The 16,042-nt window shown below is 33.7% G+C and overlaps 1 protein-coding gene across 5 annotated transcripts in view; it reads left to right on the forward strand.

Moving 5' to 3' along the window:
* The window catches only part of GRIK2 (glutamate ionotropic receptor kainate type subunit 2), a 605,654-nt gene that overhangs the window by 366,782 nt on the left and 222,830 nt on the right, over positions 1-16,042 (forward strand). For all 5 annotated transcript variants that reach the window (XM_054569762.1, XM_054569766.1, XM_054569765.1 and 2 more), the window contains 2 exons: positions 11,964-12,107; positions 14,555-14,662. In XM_054569762.1, coding sequence (XP_054425737.1) covers positions 11,964-12,107; positions 14,555-14,662 — 252 coding nt within the window. The remainder of the gene's footprint in view (positions 1-11,963; positions 12,108-14,554; positions 14,663-16,042) is intronic.

The following is a 16,042-nucleotide window of genomic DNA, read 5'->3' on the forward strand; positions in this document are numbered from 1 at the left end:
TGATATTATCTATTTGTAATGTACTTGAGATTGTCACTGTACTTCATAATTATGAGCATACTTGAGATTGTCAATTACTCTATTTCACAATTATGACATATTTTAAAATCCTCGGTTCACACATTTGTTTATCTATCTAATGAGGTGCGAGCATGTACTCTGATCCCGCAGAGCCTGCCCTGGGGTTGTCATGGATGCAGGGAAATGAAATGAGTTGTTCCAGACACTTCTCTGTCTGCCAGGAGAGAGGAATGGCTCCTCCCTCTAGTGGAGAAGGCCCCGAGCCCCTGTGTCCAAAGGCTTTTATTGAAAGGGTTATCAATGGGGCTAAATAATAGAAATGTACAGGTGGTTTCATTACATCAGTATATTAATGTTCACAGAGAATAGAGGATGTTTTGAAGAAAACAAATGGCAGGAATACATTGATTTACATGGGTCCGAGAGGAGACTAGTAAACATGAGAGCGTAGTAAACATAAGAGCACCAAAAGGTTTGGGGTCAGGGTCTGTGAATAATGTAAATTTCTTTCCCAGCACGGTCTGGTTATCATAGCTTTTGAGGGAAAACAAAGCATGCTTTAAAGAATTTACTTCTAGGTCTTATTTACCCTGGGAACCACCAGATCCAGTTTAGGGCTGTCTCCAGTATTGTTTCAAACCTGAGCCAGGCAAGGGTAGAGGGCTGCCAAGAGATAAGGAGACTTCTTTCAGATAGAATGAGGACCCCAGCCATATCAAAGCTGAGGGGTGAGGGTCTTTCACCCTTTCCCTGTGTCCCCCAAGTTTTTCCCTGATGACCATTTAGGCTCTGTCTGGCTTAGGTTGCCCCTTCCATCAAGGGGTCTTACCCATCATTGACTAACCAGCTATCTTCCAGGGCCAAGCAGGGTGATGTGAGGGAGGCAGGGGCTGTGCCTCTGCCAGGGAGTCAAGTTTTGTCTCCTCAGTGGCCTGTTTTTCCAAGGCCTCCTTGATTAGCTCCAGCCTTAAGGCCCTCTTGCCTGTCGGTGGGGCTACAGTTCCTGAAACCAGATGGGGCATTTCACAAGAATCTGACTTGATCCTTATGACCTATGAGGTAGATTATTCTCCTACTTATTTTAAGATAAATGAATTTATGAAAGATAACTTCACATAGTGACTAACAGTTTACAAAGCTAAAGCTCTAAGTCCCATTTGCTTTCTATGAAAATTTTACTTTTTCACATTTCTGTGAGAAGTTACTATTTTACAGTTTTTTATAGAGACTAAGTAAAATATAAAAAGCTTAAACACACAACAAGAATATAAAAAAGACAAATTCTACATATTAATATGATATGGTTATATATCTACTATTTTCCCAGAAATGTCTATATTAATATCCATATTATTCTTCAAATCATGCTTAAATTAGATACTTACCATAATTTATTTGTTTGGGTAAATTTTAATAAAGTCTGAAGTTCTCAATGTTTACAAGCATTTGGAATTAGTATTTACATGAATATTTGAACTCACAATCCAAATTTGTGATGTTTATTTTTGGTTTGCATACTCCTAGATCTCAAACTAGACAGAATCAGTTTATTACTAATATAAAAACCTATTTTAATTTATCATATTGAAAAAAGTAAATATAAACAATATTGATGATTATAAATTTTTAAATTCACAAAGCCTATTTGAACTCCAAATATCAAAATAATTGGATGTATTGGAGACTAGCTGGAGGTGCAAAGAATACTTCTCCTTGATATTGACTCTTCTCTAGATCAATAGCAGTTCCAAATGTAGTACAAAGCAGACAAGATTTAACAGGGCCTAAATTATTAAGGCTAGTACATTGTTGCTAGAGAGTTCATTAACAGTCCTATCAATACAGTGTGGTTCATGGACGTTAGTAAGACCTTCATGGAACATTTTAAAAGAGAATGAGATTTCTCAGTGGACTGATCTTAGTGGAAAAATTTTAATTAGGTAAGAATAATTACATTAGTTAAATGAAATTTTTAATTGAAAACCTGTTGGCATTTTCTAACCTGCTTCACAGCTAGCTGTCCCTTAATCATCTATATTTAAAAAGTGGAGTTTCTCTACATGGTGTTTAAGAAATGTCTAAACATCATGAATTTGTACATAAATGTTTAAAAGAGTTTAGAAAGTGTGGCAGCAAAAGCAAGTGGGACTTTCTTCTTGGAAATGGTACATTGTAAAGATATATGTAGGCAATAAAGAAAATTATATAGAAACTACTTATGGTAAATGCATATAATTCTTGGCAAGAATGCAAAATAGTCATCTCCTAAAGCTTTCACAATTGCAACATTAAAACTTCATGGACTGAATTTTTAACCTTATAAAGTTCTAGAAGCTTACAGGGAAATAATGTGGTTTACAAAATTATCTTGTTGAGTATTGTTAAGAAAAGTGACATCCAGCTAGAGTTCTTGCAAGATTGAAAGTCCAAAATTATATAATATAAACATACAGAACTGGTGAAAAATCTTACTTGCAAAATTAACATTTAGAACATATTTTGCTAGTTGTTCAAAACAGGTTAATTAACTGTCACTATACTTTGGTAAGTTTTAGCTTAAGTCAGAGAGCATAGGTTTGAAGAGACATAGACACATATTCAAATCCACAAATTCTAAGAAACACCAAACAAATGGATCCTTAATATCCATTAATTACTCATGGCATTAATCCAGTATTAATCCTGGCCCCAGCCCTTACTTTGCTGAATCCCAGCAACACTGTCACCCAGCGCTGTCTCCTTCACTTGATCTTAAGAGAGTTACTGAAGTTGAATTTTCTTCCTAACTCATCAATTTGACTGTGAGGCTGAACCTATTCTATTATTTCCTTTCTCCTCCTCTTTTAATCTTCCTTTTAAGCTTTTATCCCTTTTAACCTTCATGGTAACTGAATCCCATACAGGTAGCTACAAAAATTCATATTCCTTTTAAAGGTCTTCCATCATGCAGTTTCTGGAGTCTCCTTTTATTCAACTAATTGGCAATATAGGAATCTCTCTGGTAAGTTCAAAACATGAAGTATAGGTATATTCGTGTTCTGACTGTGCCAGAGGATATAAAGAAAGATAAAATACTAAGATATTTGTGAGTTACTTTGAGTAGGAGAGAAAAAAGGTTTTAGTTTCTCTCTGCAGAGTATCCAGAGGCTGAGAAATTTAACAATGAATTTAAAACAATGAAAATATAACAAAAATATTAACAGGTTTTGGCAGGGCTACGCAGGAATTGAGTAGAGTATTAACAGCAATGGTTGAACAAAATGACTTTTGATTTCTATTACTTATTAACTTGCATGAAATATTGATACAAATGTTTATTATAAAGAACACAAAAAAATGAAGAATTATAGGGTAAAGATAGAAAAGTAAGCTTATGGCTGTATTACAAACACCAAAATAAAATCAGAATGAAATGTGAGTTTTCTAGACTACAACTGTAAGCCACAGGTCATTTTAAAATCCACCTGGTTCTTGCCTCTCCTCTTACAGATAAAGAAACTGAAGACTAGAAAAAATACTGGGTAGATTTGTCCAACTTCACACGACTGGTGTGCAATTATCTGTCCAACAGCAGCTCTTTGTTTGGTAACAAATGCGAAACCCTATAATATTTTTGTTACTCACATGTATTCGTTAATCCTAAATATGTTACAGAACACTTGTGTATTCAGTAATTTTTTTTTGAGCTCTGAATTATGGCGTTGTATACACATCATGTTTTATAGGCATCAGATTGTTGTTGTATGATAATCTCTTTGCGCTCCTCTCCTTCCAGAACTTGATCTGCTTATTTGAACAGCACGAGGCCTGTTCCTTCATTTAGGCTAACAGTGGGTGTAGAAAGGTTGAAACATTATACTTTCTAAACTGGTTCCTTGTTTTGGATAGTATCCATGTTGAAGAAATTGCTGATCTTTTGGTGATCATCATCATCATCATCTAACACCTGCCTATGTACCATGTGCCAGGGATTGTGCAGGCTGCTCTAATGTATTATCTCATGCAGTCTGTGTAGTCCTCGCAGCTGCTGGTAAAGAACTCTGTTTCAGGGTAGCACAACGAGCCAGCAACAGAGAAAGCATAATGGCAGCTGCAGTGTAACTGGGAGAATTGTCTCTGACAATTGGCTCCCAACTGGGTCTGAGGGCATTTCTTCATCAGTCCCTCTGTTCCCTTAGCACCTGCTCTGTGCCGGGCAGAGTGCTGGTGCAGTGTGCCAGCTGAATGAGTGAGCACCAGCCTGCCTTCCATGCGTGGCCCTCACTCTTGCTCAGAGGGGTGGATATTCTGCATCCTATTTAGGACCGTGCTGGCTATACAAGGAAGCTTCAGAAGTCAGAATCCACCTCTTTTTCCCATCACCCTTAATATCTGCATTTTCTAATTGAAGAATGAATATCTAAAATTGTTTTACTTCTGGAATTATCTGGTTTTTAAAGGTGATTTTTCCAATGCTCCAGTAATACAGAAGCTCATCATTTTGTACTTCTAATTATAAAATGAGGAAACAAGGCAAAGGGGTTTTGACATTTTTTGATTATCTGTTTTAGATAAAAGATCAATTCAATGAAAGAGGCAGATTTCATAAACTTAAATTCCATTTATTAGAGTCTTTTGCTCTTTGTGATATACATGATATTTCAGGTGGGAATTCAGAAATGAGCAACATTTGAGATATAGGAGTTCCAGAGTGGATCTGCCGCATGCCAGCTAGCATTCAGATCTCAGAGGGGACCTGCCTGTGCTTATTTAATGGAAAGATAAATGTGTTCTCAGAACTGTTACTATAAATTCATTTAGAAATGGGACAGAGGCTGTACTCACATTCCTCCCAGGTCTGAATTGCTGGCAGATTTGGTTCACTGTACCTCTGGGAGGCAATACATTCTAACTAGATGGCAAAGTGTGACTGCTATTCAGAACTTTATAATACCCATTTCTTTTACAGTTTAAATGAACTTTTTGGCTTTATTTATCAGTCTATTGAAAAAATGCTTTTATACAATTATTATGGGCAGGACAACGTATGGAATACTGTGTGGGGTATTACAAAGATAGGTTTGGTTATTATTCAAAGGATGCTAGTGATCTGGAAGGGAAGATAAAAAGTGAGAAAGCATAAACAGCTGTATTAAAACTAAAATGTGCAATGAATAAAGAAGATATAGATCAGTGCTACTTATTTTGGCATGTTTCTAGAATAAAATAAAATCTATGAATCTTCCCAGAAAAATGCATGATTATATATATTTTTTGATAGCTCTATTGGAGTAGAATTGACACACTATAAGCTTCTTAAAGTTAAATTGCACAACTTTAGAAGTCTTGACATACATATACACCAATATAACCATCACTACCATGAAGAAATGAACCTATATCACAACATTCTTCAGAGTGATTACATTTAAATGCAAATTATTGCATACAACATTGTGGGTGTTTGGAGCCCAGGGTAAAATCCCAAAATGCACAAAGTGTTTTCAGAGAATGACACTGTCACAAATGTAACTGCTTGTCATAACAGAGAAAATAAATTGTAGAGGCTATGTTTCAAGTTCCTCCTAGTCAAAATTCAGTAGAAGTCCCAAAAGCCATGCTCCCTGGGAGAAAGAGCATTCCAAAAGAATGTCCCATCATTAAAAAGAAAAATAAATTCTTTTGATAGTTTTTTGCTGAGAGAAGATTTTAGTATGCCTGAGAGATTTTATATACCAGTGTTCACCAGTCTATGATCGTATGTAGTTCAGAATTATCCATTTCTAAATATTTGCTTAATGCAGATATAACTGTTTTAATTTTTTAATAATTCCTACAACATCTATCTTAGAATCTTACAAAGATGTTTAATGATTATGATTACAGTGATCAGAAACAGAAATAATATATGTGCTCAACATACATATAGTTGGTAATTACTAGATTTAGTACTAGATTCTTCTTTCAATGAAATCTAAGTACATAGAAATATTTTAACTATTCACAGCATCCATTATTTTCCTGTTTTATATATTGAGAACTATTTCAATTATGAATACGAAATCAAAAATACTAAACAATAGTAATTTTTTATCATTTGAAACTACCAAAAGCATCTGCTTTCTCTGATTCTTCAATTATTTAAAAAGTGCAGTGGACTCTTTCAGAACATAAAAGAAATCTAAGCATATTTCACTGTTCTTTCCATACTTTCAAGTCTCATCAGACATGAGGTTACCTGAGATAGATGAAATAGCACTCAGTGGCTAAACCAATTTCTGTGGCAATAGCTCAGGTATTAGCTTTTGTCACTTTTCCACCTGCATTCTTGTTGCACACTCCATGTTAAAAGTAGTTAGACTAGGTATAAGATGAACCCAGCAATAAGTTCGCGAGATGGTTAATGCCTAATTAAAACGTATGCAAAGGCACTTTTCATGACCTTTTAAGCCACCGTTTAGAAGGATCACTACAGATTTACTGAAATGTGTAGGACTGTATTGCACAATTTTAAAGTTTTGCAAAACTAGTTTTTGACTGACAGACACTCTTTGTAGGTTAAGTAACTTATTTTAGAAAGAAAAATAAAGTTCTAGCTCCAATCTAGCCTGAGATAGGCTCTCAAGGGGGCTCCGACCACTGTCGATAGATGCTTGACCCAGCTTTGAGGCGTGCAGGTTTGCGCTGAGCTCTGTCTACCTATCTAGTCACACTTCCTTCTGGGCTGTATTCCCAGGGCGAGCACAGTCTAGCTTTCCAATCAGTGTAATCTATTTATATATAAATGAGTAATTATACTTGAAAGAGAGAAAATAGGACAGATTGTTTTGTCTTCACTGCTGATTTTTTCTTCCTCTGCTTAGCTTTTGTCTTTGTAGTTTAGGATGTGAATGACTACAACTTTATCTCATCCCCTCATATGAATTTTAATAGCCAAATTGTACACATTTTTCATTTTAATTTAATTGGCTAAATTACAATTATGTTTAACCTTGAAACTTTCTTTAGAGGTAGCTATGATGTATAAAGGAAAATATCTGACTTGGGAGCCAAATGAACTTTTATTTGAATATCAGCTCAGAGACATACTTACTCTCTGTGGGACCTGGAAACATAATTGTCTGGTATTCAGCAGAGCCTTCAAAAATATGAGAAATGCTGCCATTAGTTTTTCCTCCATTATTTTTCATAGTTTCTGTAGGAATATGCCTCAGGGACATAGTCAATTATGATAGTATGGACCGTGGTTCTAAGAATTAGGCCTTGTCTGAGTCATGTTTCTGACTCATTCCTGCCAGACTCTTGTTATGATAGTATGTAAGGTAGTTTTAAGAGCTAAGCTTTTCTCGAGTCTTGCTTTCTGAGTCTTGTTTCTCAAGATGATAAGACCTTGAGAGAATTAATCTTGCTACCCTCCTAAAACATAGTCTTTGTGAAAATGCATGTAAAGAAAATAACATGGTTGTGCAACATAAAGTAAGCATGCGGTGTAACTTAATAGTAGTATAAAAATGATTACAAAGTAATTAACTTCTATGTCTCTTTTTCTCTTCTTCTGTTCTACCCCTTACTTCTTTTTCCTATTTCCCACTGAGAGAAGAGTCAGGGCAAGGGACTATGGATTCAATGAGACTTTGAAAGACTTAGCAAGAGCAACTCAATCAATCTCCGTAGTTTAGAGCTGGGAGTTAGAGACCTTTTAAGCCTGATTCTGAAAGATATTCTGCCTTCTGAAAAATCTTCTGAGCAGCAGTTATATGGAGGAAATCTATTCCTTGCATGAACTTATTCCTGGTTAACATTACTAACTTCCTAACTAACCTATTATTGACCCAGTCCCATACACTGATGTATTTCATTTTTTGTGTGAACTTATTTTTATCATTCTCCACAATCTCTACCTTTCCTTACTTTGCAGTACATTTTCATTATGTGAATATTTATTGCTTATCAAAAAAATATACAAATTAGTGTACTCAAGTACTTATTGATATTTCTTATATTTTGTAACTTTAAAATAATTTGACCTATTTTGCTTCATTAAATGAGGAGCACTGAGAAAAAAAAGAACACTAGAAGAAAAGTGTGACTTCTGCATAGAATATCTGGATTTGAATACAAATTCCCGTCTATATAATATGATGTTAGGCCAGTTAACTGTTCTCTGATTCAATTTCCTACTACATATAAATTTAATGGATATCCAACTGGGCGATGGTTATAAGAATGAAAGGAAATGATTTAAAGAGAATGCTTCACACATAGTAAATACTCAACAAATGTTAACTAATATTATTAATAATATAAAACAAATTTTTAAGCCTATGCATTTTTGTGAAAATGCGATAAACATTTTTGAAGAATTAGTTTCTCATGGCTTTTCAAAGGTGGATGAATTTGTATATGTATAATTTTGCAAAGAAGAAAGTAAAGTCTGACAGGATATCAAATTTAAATGGAAAATAAGCCCATATTATCACATAAAACAACTACTCTAAAGTAGGATGAAAAAAGCCTCCTCAACTGATGAAAATACATAAAGAACAGTTTGAGAAAATATATTTTTGCTTTATCATAAATCAACAAATTTTAAAGTGGCAATACAAGAATTAATTTGACTAATACCATTTTTAATTTTATTTTTTATTGTTCAAATACATTTCACTCCATTCTCCTGCCACCACTTTCCCCTGCTCCACCCACTCCCACCTCCCACCCTCAATCCTTCCCCACTTTGGCTTTGTCCTTGGGTTTTTTATACATGTTCCTTGATCTGACCTTTCCCCTTCTTTTCCCCATTACCCTCCTCCCTCCTTCCCTCCCATTACTATTGATTTCTTTTTTCTTTCAGTGTTGCTGGTTATATTTTTCTTGCTTGTTTGTTTTGTTGATTAGGTTGCTCTTATAAGTGAGATCATATGATATTTGTCTCACCCCCTGGCTTATTTCGCTTAGCATAATGCTCTCCAGTTCGAGCCATGCTGTCATGAAGGGTAGCTCTCTCTTTCTGCTGCATAGTATTCCATTGTGTAAAAGTACCATAGTTTTTGATCCACTCATTTATTGATGGGCACTTAGGTTGCTTCCAGCACTTGGCCATTGTAAATTGTGCTGCTATGAACATTGGGGTGCATAGGTTCTTTTGAATTGGTGTTTTGGGATTCTTAGGGTATAATCCAAGCAGTGGAATTGCTGAGTCAAAAGGCAGTTCCATTTTTAGCTTTTTGAGGAAATTCCAAACTGTTTTCCACAGTGGCTGGTTCTTTGAAATGATAAACAAAATCAACAAGGCTTTAAGCAGATTCATCAAGGAAAAAAGAGAGAAGATCCAAATAAATAATATCAGAAATGAAAGAGGAGAAATAACAACTGATGAATAACTTTTTAACTATTTAAAATATTTTTTCTAGTACTTACACAGAGTAGGGCAAAAGTAGGTTTATAGTTGTGTGTATGCAAAATAGTTTATTCTTACATTATTATTTATTAATTATTGTATTATTTTCCATGTGAACAACAGGAAACATACTTTTGTCCCACCTTGTAGATTAATAAATATAGTATTCCTGTTATAATTACACTTAAAATCACAGTTTTCAAAGTTTTATTATCAACTACTGTGTCCTCTGATTTTGAAGCTGAAACTATGTCCCCAAAACAATATTTCAAACTCTGAATTACACTATTTTTTTCCTATCTTTGTCATTTTAGATAAATTTATAAGTCAGTAAGTCATGACAGGAGAGTGGGAATGTCATAGTTTTTGTTCTTTTGGTTATTTTGTGGAAATAGATAAAAGTTTTCATCTTGAGAATAATTAATTACATTGAGGTAACTTTTCATCGTTAAAAAACTGTAAAAAACTAAGAAAAATTAAAATTCAAATTCTGGTCATTATTAATTCCAAGTGTAATCATTGGTATCATTTAAGCGTATTTTCTTACCTCCGATTTCTTTTCTGGTTTGTTGTTCAGCATACAGTAAGGTAATTAAGAACACCAGCCAACAGAAGAGAAGCCACTTGAATCTGGGCCTCTATCACTTCTTAACTATGTGACTTTTGTTAGTTACTTAACTTCTCTCAACCTTGGTTTTGCCATTTGCAAAACAGGAACATCAGCAGTGTTTTTTATTAAATCATTATTGTGAGACTTAAGTAAGTTAAACAGCTCATGTCAAATACTCATAAAGATATATATATTAAGGTTAATGCTGGAAACACAGTTCTTTATACTCTATTTTTACACTTAGCATATAACATGCAATTTCCCATCTGATTATTTTTTAAAACATGATTTTTAATGGTTATAAAATTTTATTATGATACTGTTGTTTTTTAAAATTTTGCACAGCAGGTTTCCATTTTTATCTATTTTTTAAAAATAAATAATGTAGGCAGCCTTTGCTCTTATGTCTGATTTTCTTAAGGCAATTACTGGGTTGAAAGAACCTGTTTTTTTTTAAGGTCCCTTGTGGTGCAAATTGCAAAATGTTCTTTATCTTTCATTTAGTAGTGTTTAAAAGTGTTCATTTTTCTATACTTTTTAACAGTGATTTTTTGAACAAATATTTTATTTTGAAATCAAATATGTCTTTCATACTCAGTAACTATTTTTATGACCACCTGTGCAATATATGAAATACATCTTTTGAATGTTAACTCAGGCCAAAGACAAACATCAGTCTCAACCTCAAGCTCAATGTGCATGCCTGTATCCATCCCTCTGTCTATTCTAGTTTTCACTACACAACCGTCAGAGTATGTGAAAATTGTCAGCTGATATTTACAAAATGAAGTTTATGAATCTGCCCTATATTCCCCAAAGGTTTATGAACTATAAAATTGCATTATTAGGATGTTCTGCCATTGCATTGTGCTCTTTAGCTGTCTTCCATTTTATGCGTTAGAGCTCCTTAGGATCTATTTGCATAAAAGCTACTGTGTGTACTCATTCTGTATTGTTTCATGGCTAGCGCTATAATCTACAGGGTTCCCATTCATTTTGGAATTCATTTCACAGCTCACTAATTGTGTGAATGAGAAGAGGAAATATATGCTTTTATTCCCAGGCATGCCAACCAGATGGCCCAAAGTTCATTGCTCCCTGCACAGTCAGCATGGCCCTCTTCTGCAGGTAGTGAACCTGGCATGGATCTGTCAAACAGAATGTGAGGGTCCGTTTCACACAGCATTGACAATCGCTGAGCCTGTTTGTTATCACTTATAAACATTTTTTTTTTATCATCAGCCTCTAAAGTGGTCAGTCATTTGAGCAGGTGCAAACATGGTAGAATTCATATTCGTTTTACTTGAGAAGCCAAAATGAACTTTCATTCATATGGAAATTTTGGAAAAGAAAACGGTGGAGAGGATTAAGCTTAGTTTCTTGAAAAGGGATTAATACGTGTATTGAGATTCAAAACTGGAGCATCATTTCTGAGATTGAACCTTTTGAAAAATTGAATTAAAGAAAAGATTAGGGTTTATTTTTTACATTTTTGGTGAATCTCTTATCAAATCTCTTTTTTCTTCCTATACAAGGAAATTGTTTACTTATTTATTTTTATGTACAATATGTAATTTTGTAGCCATTGAAAATGTTAGCAATTGCATTCTGTGTGTGTGTGTGTGTGTGTGTGTCTGTAGTGAGAGATTAAGATAGATACTGAGGTAGTAAGAGCAATGAAATAATGAATGAATGTCTTCACACATTTCTTACTTCAACAGAAATACTAGAACAACAGGGAATTGGGTTATTACTTCAGGAAAGGTATGTTTGTCAAATATTGTAATGGAGCTGAGGTAGAAATTTGATCATAATATGTTAAGAGAACCAAAACATGTGGAGATACTTTTTTGTGGGTATATTTCTCTCATCCTTTCATTCTCTTCAATTCCAAATCATCTCCGTGGATTTTGCATGTTTTATTGACTCCATGTTTCTTTTTATCGTGGCTTTCAGACTGATGCTGCTCTGATGTATGATGCTGTGCACGTGGTGTCTGTGGGCGTTCAACAGTTTCCCCAGATGACAGTCAGTTCCTTACAGTGTAATCGACACAAACCCTGGCGTTTCGGGACGCGCTTTATGAGCCTAATTAAAGAGGTATGTCAGAAGAGGCACATCTGCCCCTGTCTCTTTTGTCCTCAAACTGAGTGCATTGAGAGTATTGCAGTTTTCTTAACAGGTGACCTTTTATGTGTTAAATTAAACTGTCTTTGTTCTCCATATAAGCAAATTAACGTTGTTGCTTAATCATATCAAATGAAAGAGGGAAAATTATGTGATAAATAAATTGACATCCTTCAAAAGATCTATAAATGTGTAAACAGGTGAAAATCTGTGACCTATGACCTATGACATTGTTAGTTTCACCTTCCTGACTCTGTATATGTGTTACTTTTTATTTATGTGATGTAGAGATGTGATATTTAAAAGAATCCTTGTTTATATTTTAGGCAACAAAATATATACTGAATTTTAACATGCATGCTATTTATACTACAGTAGATTACACCCATGTTGTAAATCTTAAAGAATTGTTTTTTAGATCTCTGCTTCTTAAATATGATATCTAGTTATTTTAATTATATTAACAGTTAACATAACATATGGGTTTATAAAAGTGCAAAGTTTACTTCATATTACTTCATAGTACAACCATTCTATGGCCATATAATATTCTGTCTATAATAGACTATGTACATACTGAGAAAGAAAAGGTAAAATTCTTAAAAATCACACACACACACACACTGTTTTGTTTTTGTATTCTTCCTATCATGAAAGAAATTCCTTTGTCAGCTAAAGACACTTCGTTTGATTAAAATAGGAGTATTTATATTAAAGTTTATGAAAATTTAATCCTTGCTATGAGAAATCACAGGTATTATTGTCATATAAAATTTTTCATTAATGGCTTACAAGAAATCATGAGTTCATCTTACAATAAATCATTCATCTTGAAAAGTGCAAATAATATTATAATTAAGAATTTCTTGCTCTTTGTAAAAAATATATGAATTTTTCTTGTCTAATTCTTATAGAACTCTCAGATAGGTGAAATGATTCTCCATGAAGAATATACATTTCATTTATTGTTCCACATTATATGTTTACTTCTGATTTAAAACAGCACCAGAGAGCTGCAAACATCGTGCACAGGGTTGGCTAGATGAAGAATTGCTTTTTCTGAATGCAGCACTTGAGTATTGAGGCATGTGTCAAACAGCCCTATAAAAAGCAGTTGCATGAACCTCACTGGTATATTTATTGTAGGGTGTTACTGAGGGTCTTGTCCACTAAATCACAGTGTCCCTCTTTGAGGACCAAAAGGAGACATTTCTCTCAGGTCTCAGTACCAGGAAAAGCTGTGGTTCTCCTGGATAGTTGGTATGTCTTAAATTTTGTACCCTGTGTATTTTTTCATCATATTTTCTTTATTCTGGTTGCTAGGAAGTTCAGGATTGAATCTGTGATTGAACTTTATTAGTAATACAGTTTCACCTGAAGTAAACTTTCTTATGCTGTCTCCATCCCAGATTTGTTTTTCTTATCCACACTTCTACTACTGTACTTCTTGATCACATTGTCTATTTTTATATTAGCATGAATTTGTGTTAATTACCTGAAATTATTTTATTAGGAAGAACTTGGATTAAAAATAATTTTTCTTCTTTGTTGGAGACCAATTAATACATGTTTAAGCTCATTAATAACATGCCACAAGGTACATATAGATGTGCATTATAATTTTTTCTATTTCATTTGTAATTCATTAGCCTAAAACCATTTTGGAATACCTACCCATATGTACCCAAGAAACACATGAAGTATTAGAAATGTAGTAATGATATAACATCCATTTATAGTCCTTATTCTTTAAAACTTTATATTTGTATGTGTTACATTATTTAAATTTTTCATATATATTTTTTCAAGTTATTTCCAAAGGACAAATTATGGAAAACATCTATTTTTGGCAGTATAGCTGACAAAATGGTAAAACTTTATATATATACACACACACATGCACGCTTTATAAAAGCTTATTTATTTGCTTTCCCTTGAGGGGGTGAACACATTAAATAGATTATTATATGCACTTCTTTCTACATGGAGAATTACTACTACAGGAACTCTAAATTTATGTGAAGTAATTTTGATACATTTCTCCCAGTCTTGCTTAGCAGAAACTAAAGATCAGTTAATTATTCTAAGGGGAATATGTATAATCAAAGATGTACAACACAGGTTTTTCTAGATTCCATTTCTTTCATGCTAATCAAATAAGTTTATTTTCACATTAGTATGAATTTAAGAGTGGTATTTTATAACAATAATTCTATTTGTATCTCCAGTGAGGTATTTACTTTTTCCTCTTACTAAATTATTTTCACTTTGCTAAAAGAGATTTTCTATTTTAAAATTCTATAGCAATGTATGGTTATGAGAAGTAATGAAAATGTTTTCTTTTCTTTTTTTTGTAGAAAAGTGTTTCCTCTTCTCTTTCTTCACTTATTTATTAATCTATTTTTTTTCTTTTCCCATAGGCACATTGGGAAGGTCTCACGGGCAGAATAACTTTCAACAAAACCAATGGCTTACGAACAGATTTTGATTTGGATGTGATCAGCCTCAAGGAAGAAGGGCTGGAAAAGGTACTTTAGGCATTCAGCTCATTTACTTTTCATTATTAAATGAAACACACATACATACAGAAACAGGAAATAGAGCTAAAATGCTAGATTTGAATCATACAGTGAACATGATGTGGATATATTAGCAATGAATTAGTATAAATGGGAGTTTAAAGAGGGAATAGCTGGGAGGCCAATGGATTGCTTGGGGAGATAGTTTGGAATAATTTTAGTATAGAACCATGACTTTAAAACCATTCTGAGAGTAGTAGTGAGAAACGAATAAATAGTGTCAGAAGGCACTAACTGAACCTCCAGCAATCTTGTTAATTCATAGAATAGGTGGGCATTGGGACCACGTTTTTAAAAAGTAATGGAGAAGCCAGGTGGCAAAAGTAAGAGGAGACAATAATAAAGGTAGAAATCAAAGACTAGAGAACAAATTAGTGGAAGAAATTAACCTTAGAAAGAAACTGGCACAAATCTCCTGAGAAGACATAAGGTATTGAGAATGGGTGACTGCAAGTTAGAGTAAAAGGGCATTAAAAGAGTTCACATCAAATGGTTTTAATATCTTCAAAAAAAATTAGTATATGAATTCATCACCCAAGAGACAGAGGTGGCATTTAATTTAGTCAAATCTTAAGAATAATGTAAATGTTTTAGAAATTCCTTTGTGACAGACTTGACTTTGAGTCATTAGAAGTAAAGTGCTGTTAAATAGCAAAAGGTACTCATTTTCTTTTTTTTTTTTTAAATTTACTAGAAAGACTAAGAGATCAAGAACTTGATTCAGAAGAATTAGACTAGAATCTTTGCTCTACCATTTACTATTTATGGACAGATTTTTTTTTAATCCCTCTAAAACAGAGTGTCTTCAGGTATATCATGGGTAATAGCAATATTTGCCTCATGAGGGCTAATAAGTCTTGTTGACTTTACTTTTATTTTTTTTTTCCTGAAAAGTATAACTTTTCAAGCCATAGATGAAAAGACAGAATTCCTACCTTGACAGAGCTCTCAGTTTGGAAGGGTCAATATATAGTGATTAAGGAGGCTTAAATTATAATTCTAGTTCCATAGCCAAATGTGTGGAATTCATCCTCCACCCACCTTCTCTAAACTAAATTCCTCACATCAAAAAATGTGGAGCTCAAAGAGCTTCTCTCTTAGACAGGTAAAAGTGAGAATATCATTATCTCTAAAACAACCTAGAAATACCTTGTTTATAGGAATTGAGGCTAGACATTTTAACTACCCCCAATTCTATCTTATGATTGAGTGAGGAAATTCAACAAAGAAATTATGTGAAATGCTGGCTTTATCCTTACATCTCATGTTGCTGCCTTTTCCTCATTTTATCTTGGTCATCTTTGACCAGAACACTTCATTTATTTAATT

Source organism: Pteronotus mesoamericanus, unplaced genomic scaffold (genome assembly GCF_021234165.1).
Source record: "Pteronotus mesoamericanus isolate MK-2021 breed Mesoamerican mustached bat unplaced genomic scaffold, CSHL_Meso_final contig_20, whole genome shotgun sequence".
NCBI classification, from domain to species: Eukaryota; Metazoa; Chordata; class Mammalia; order Chiroptera; family Mormoopidae; genus Pteronotus; species Pteronotus mesoamericanus.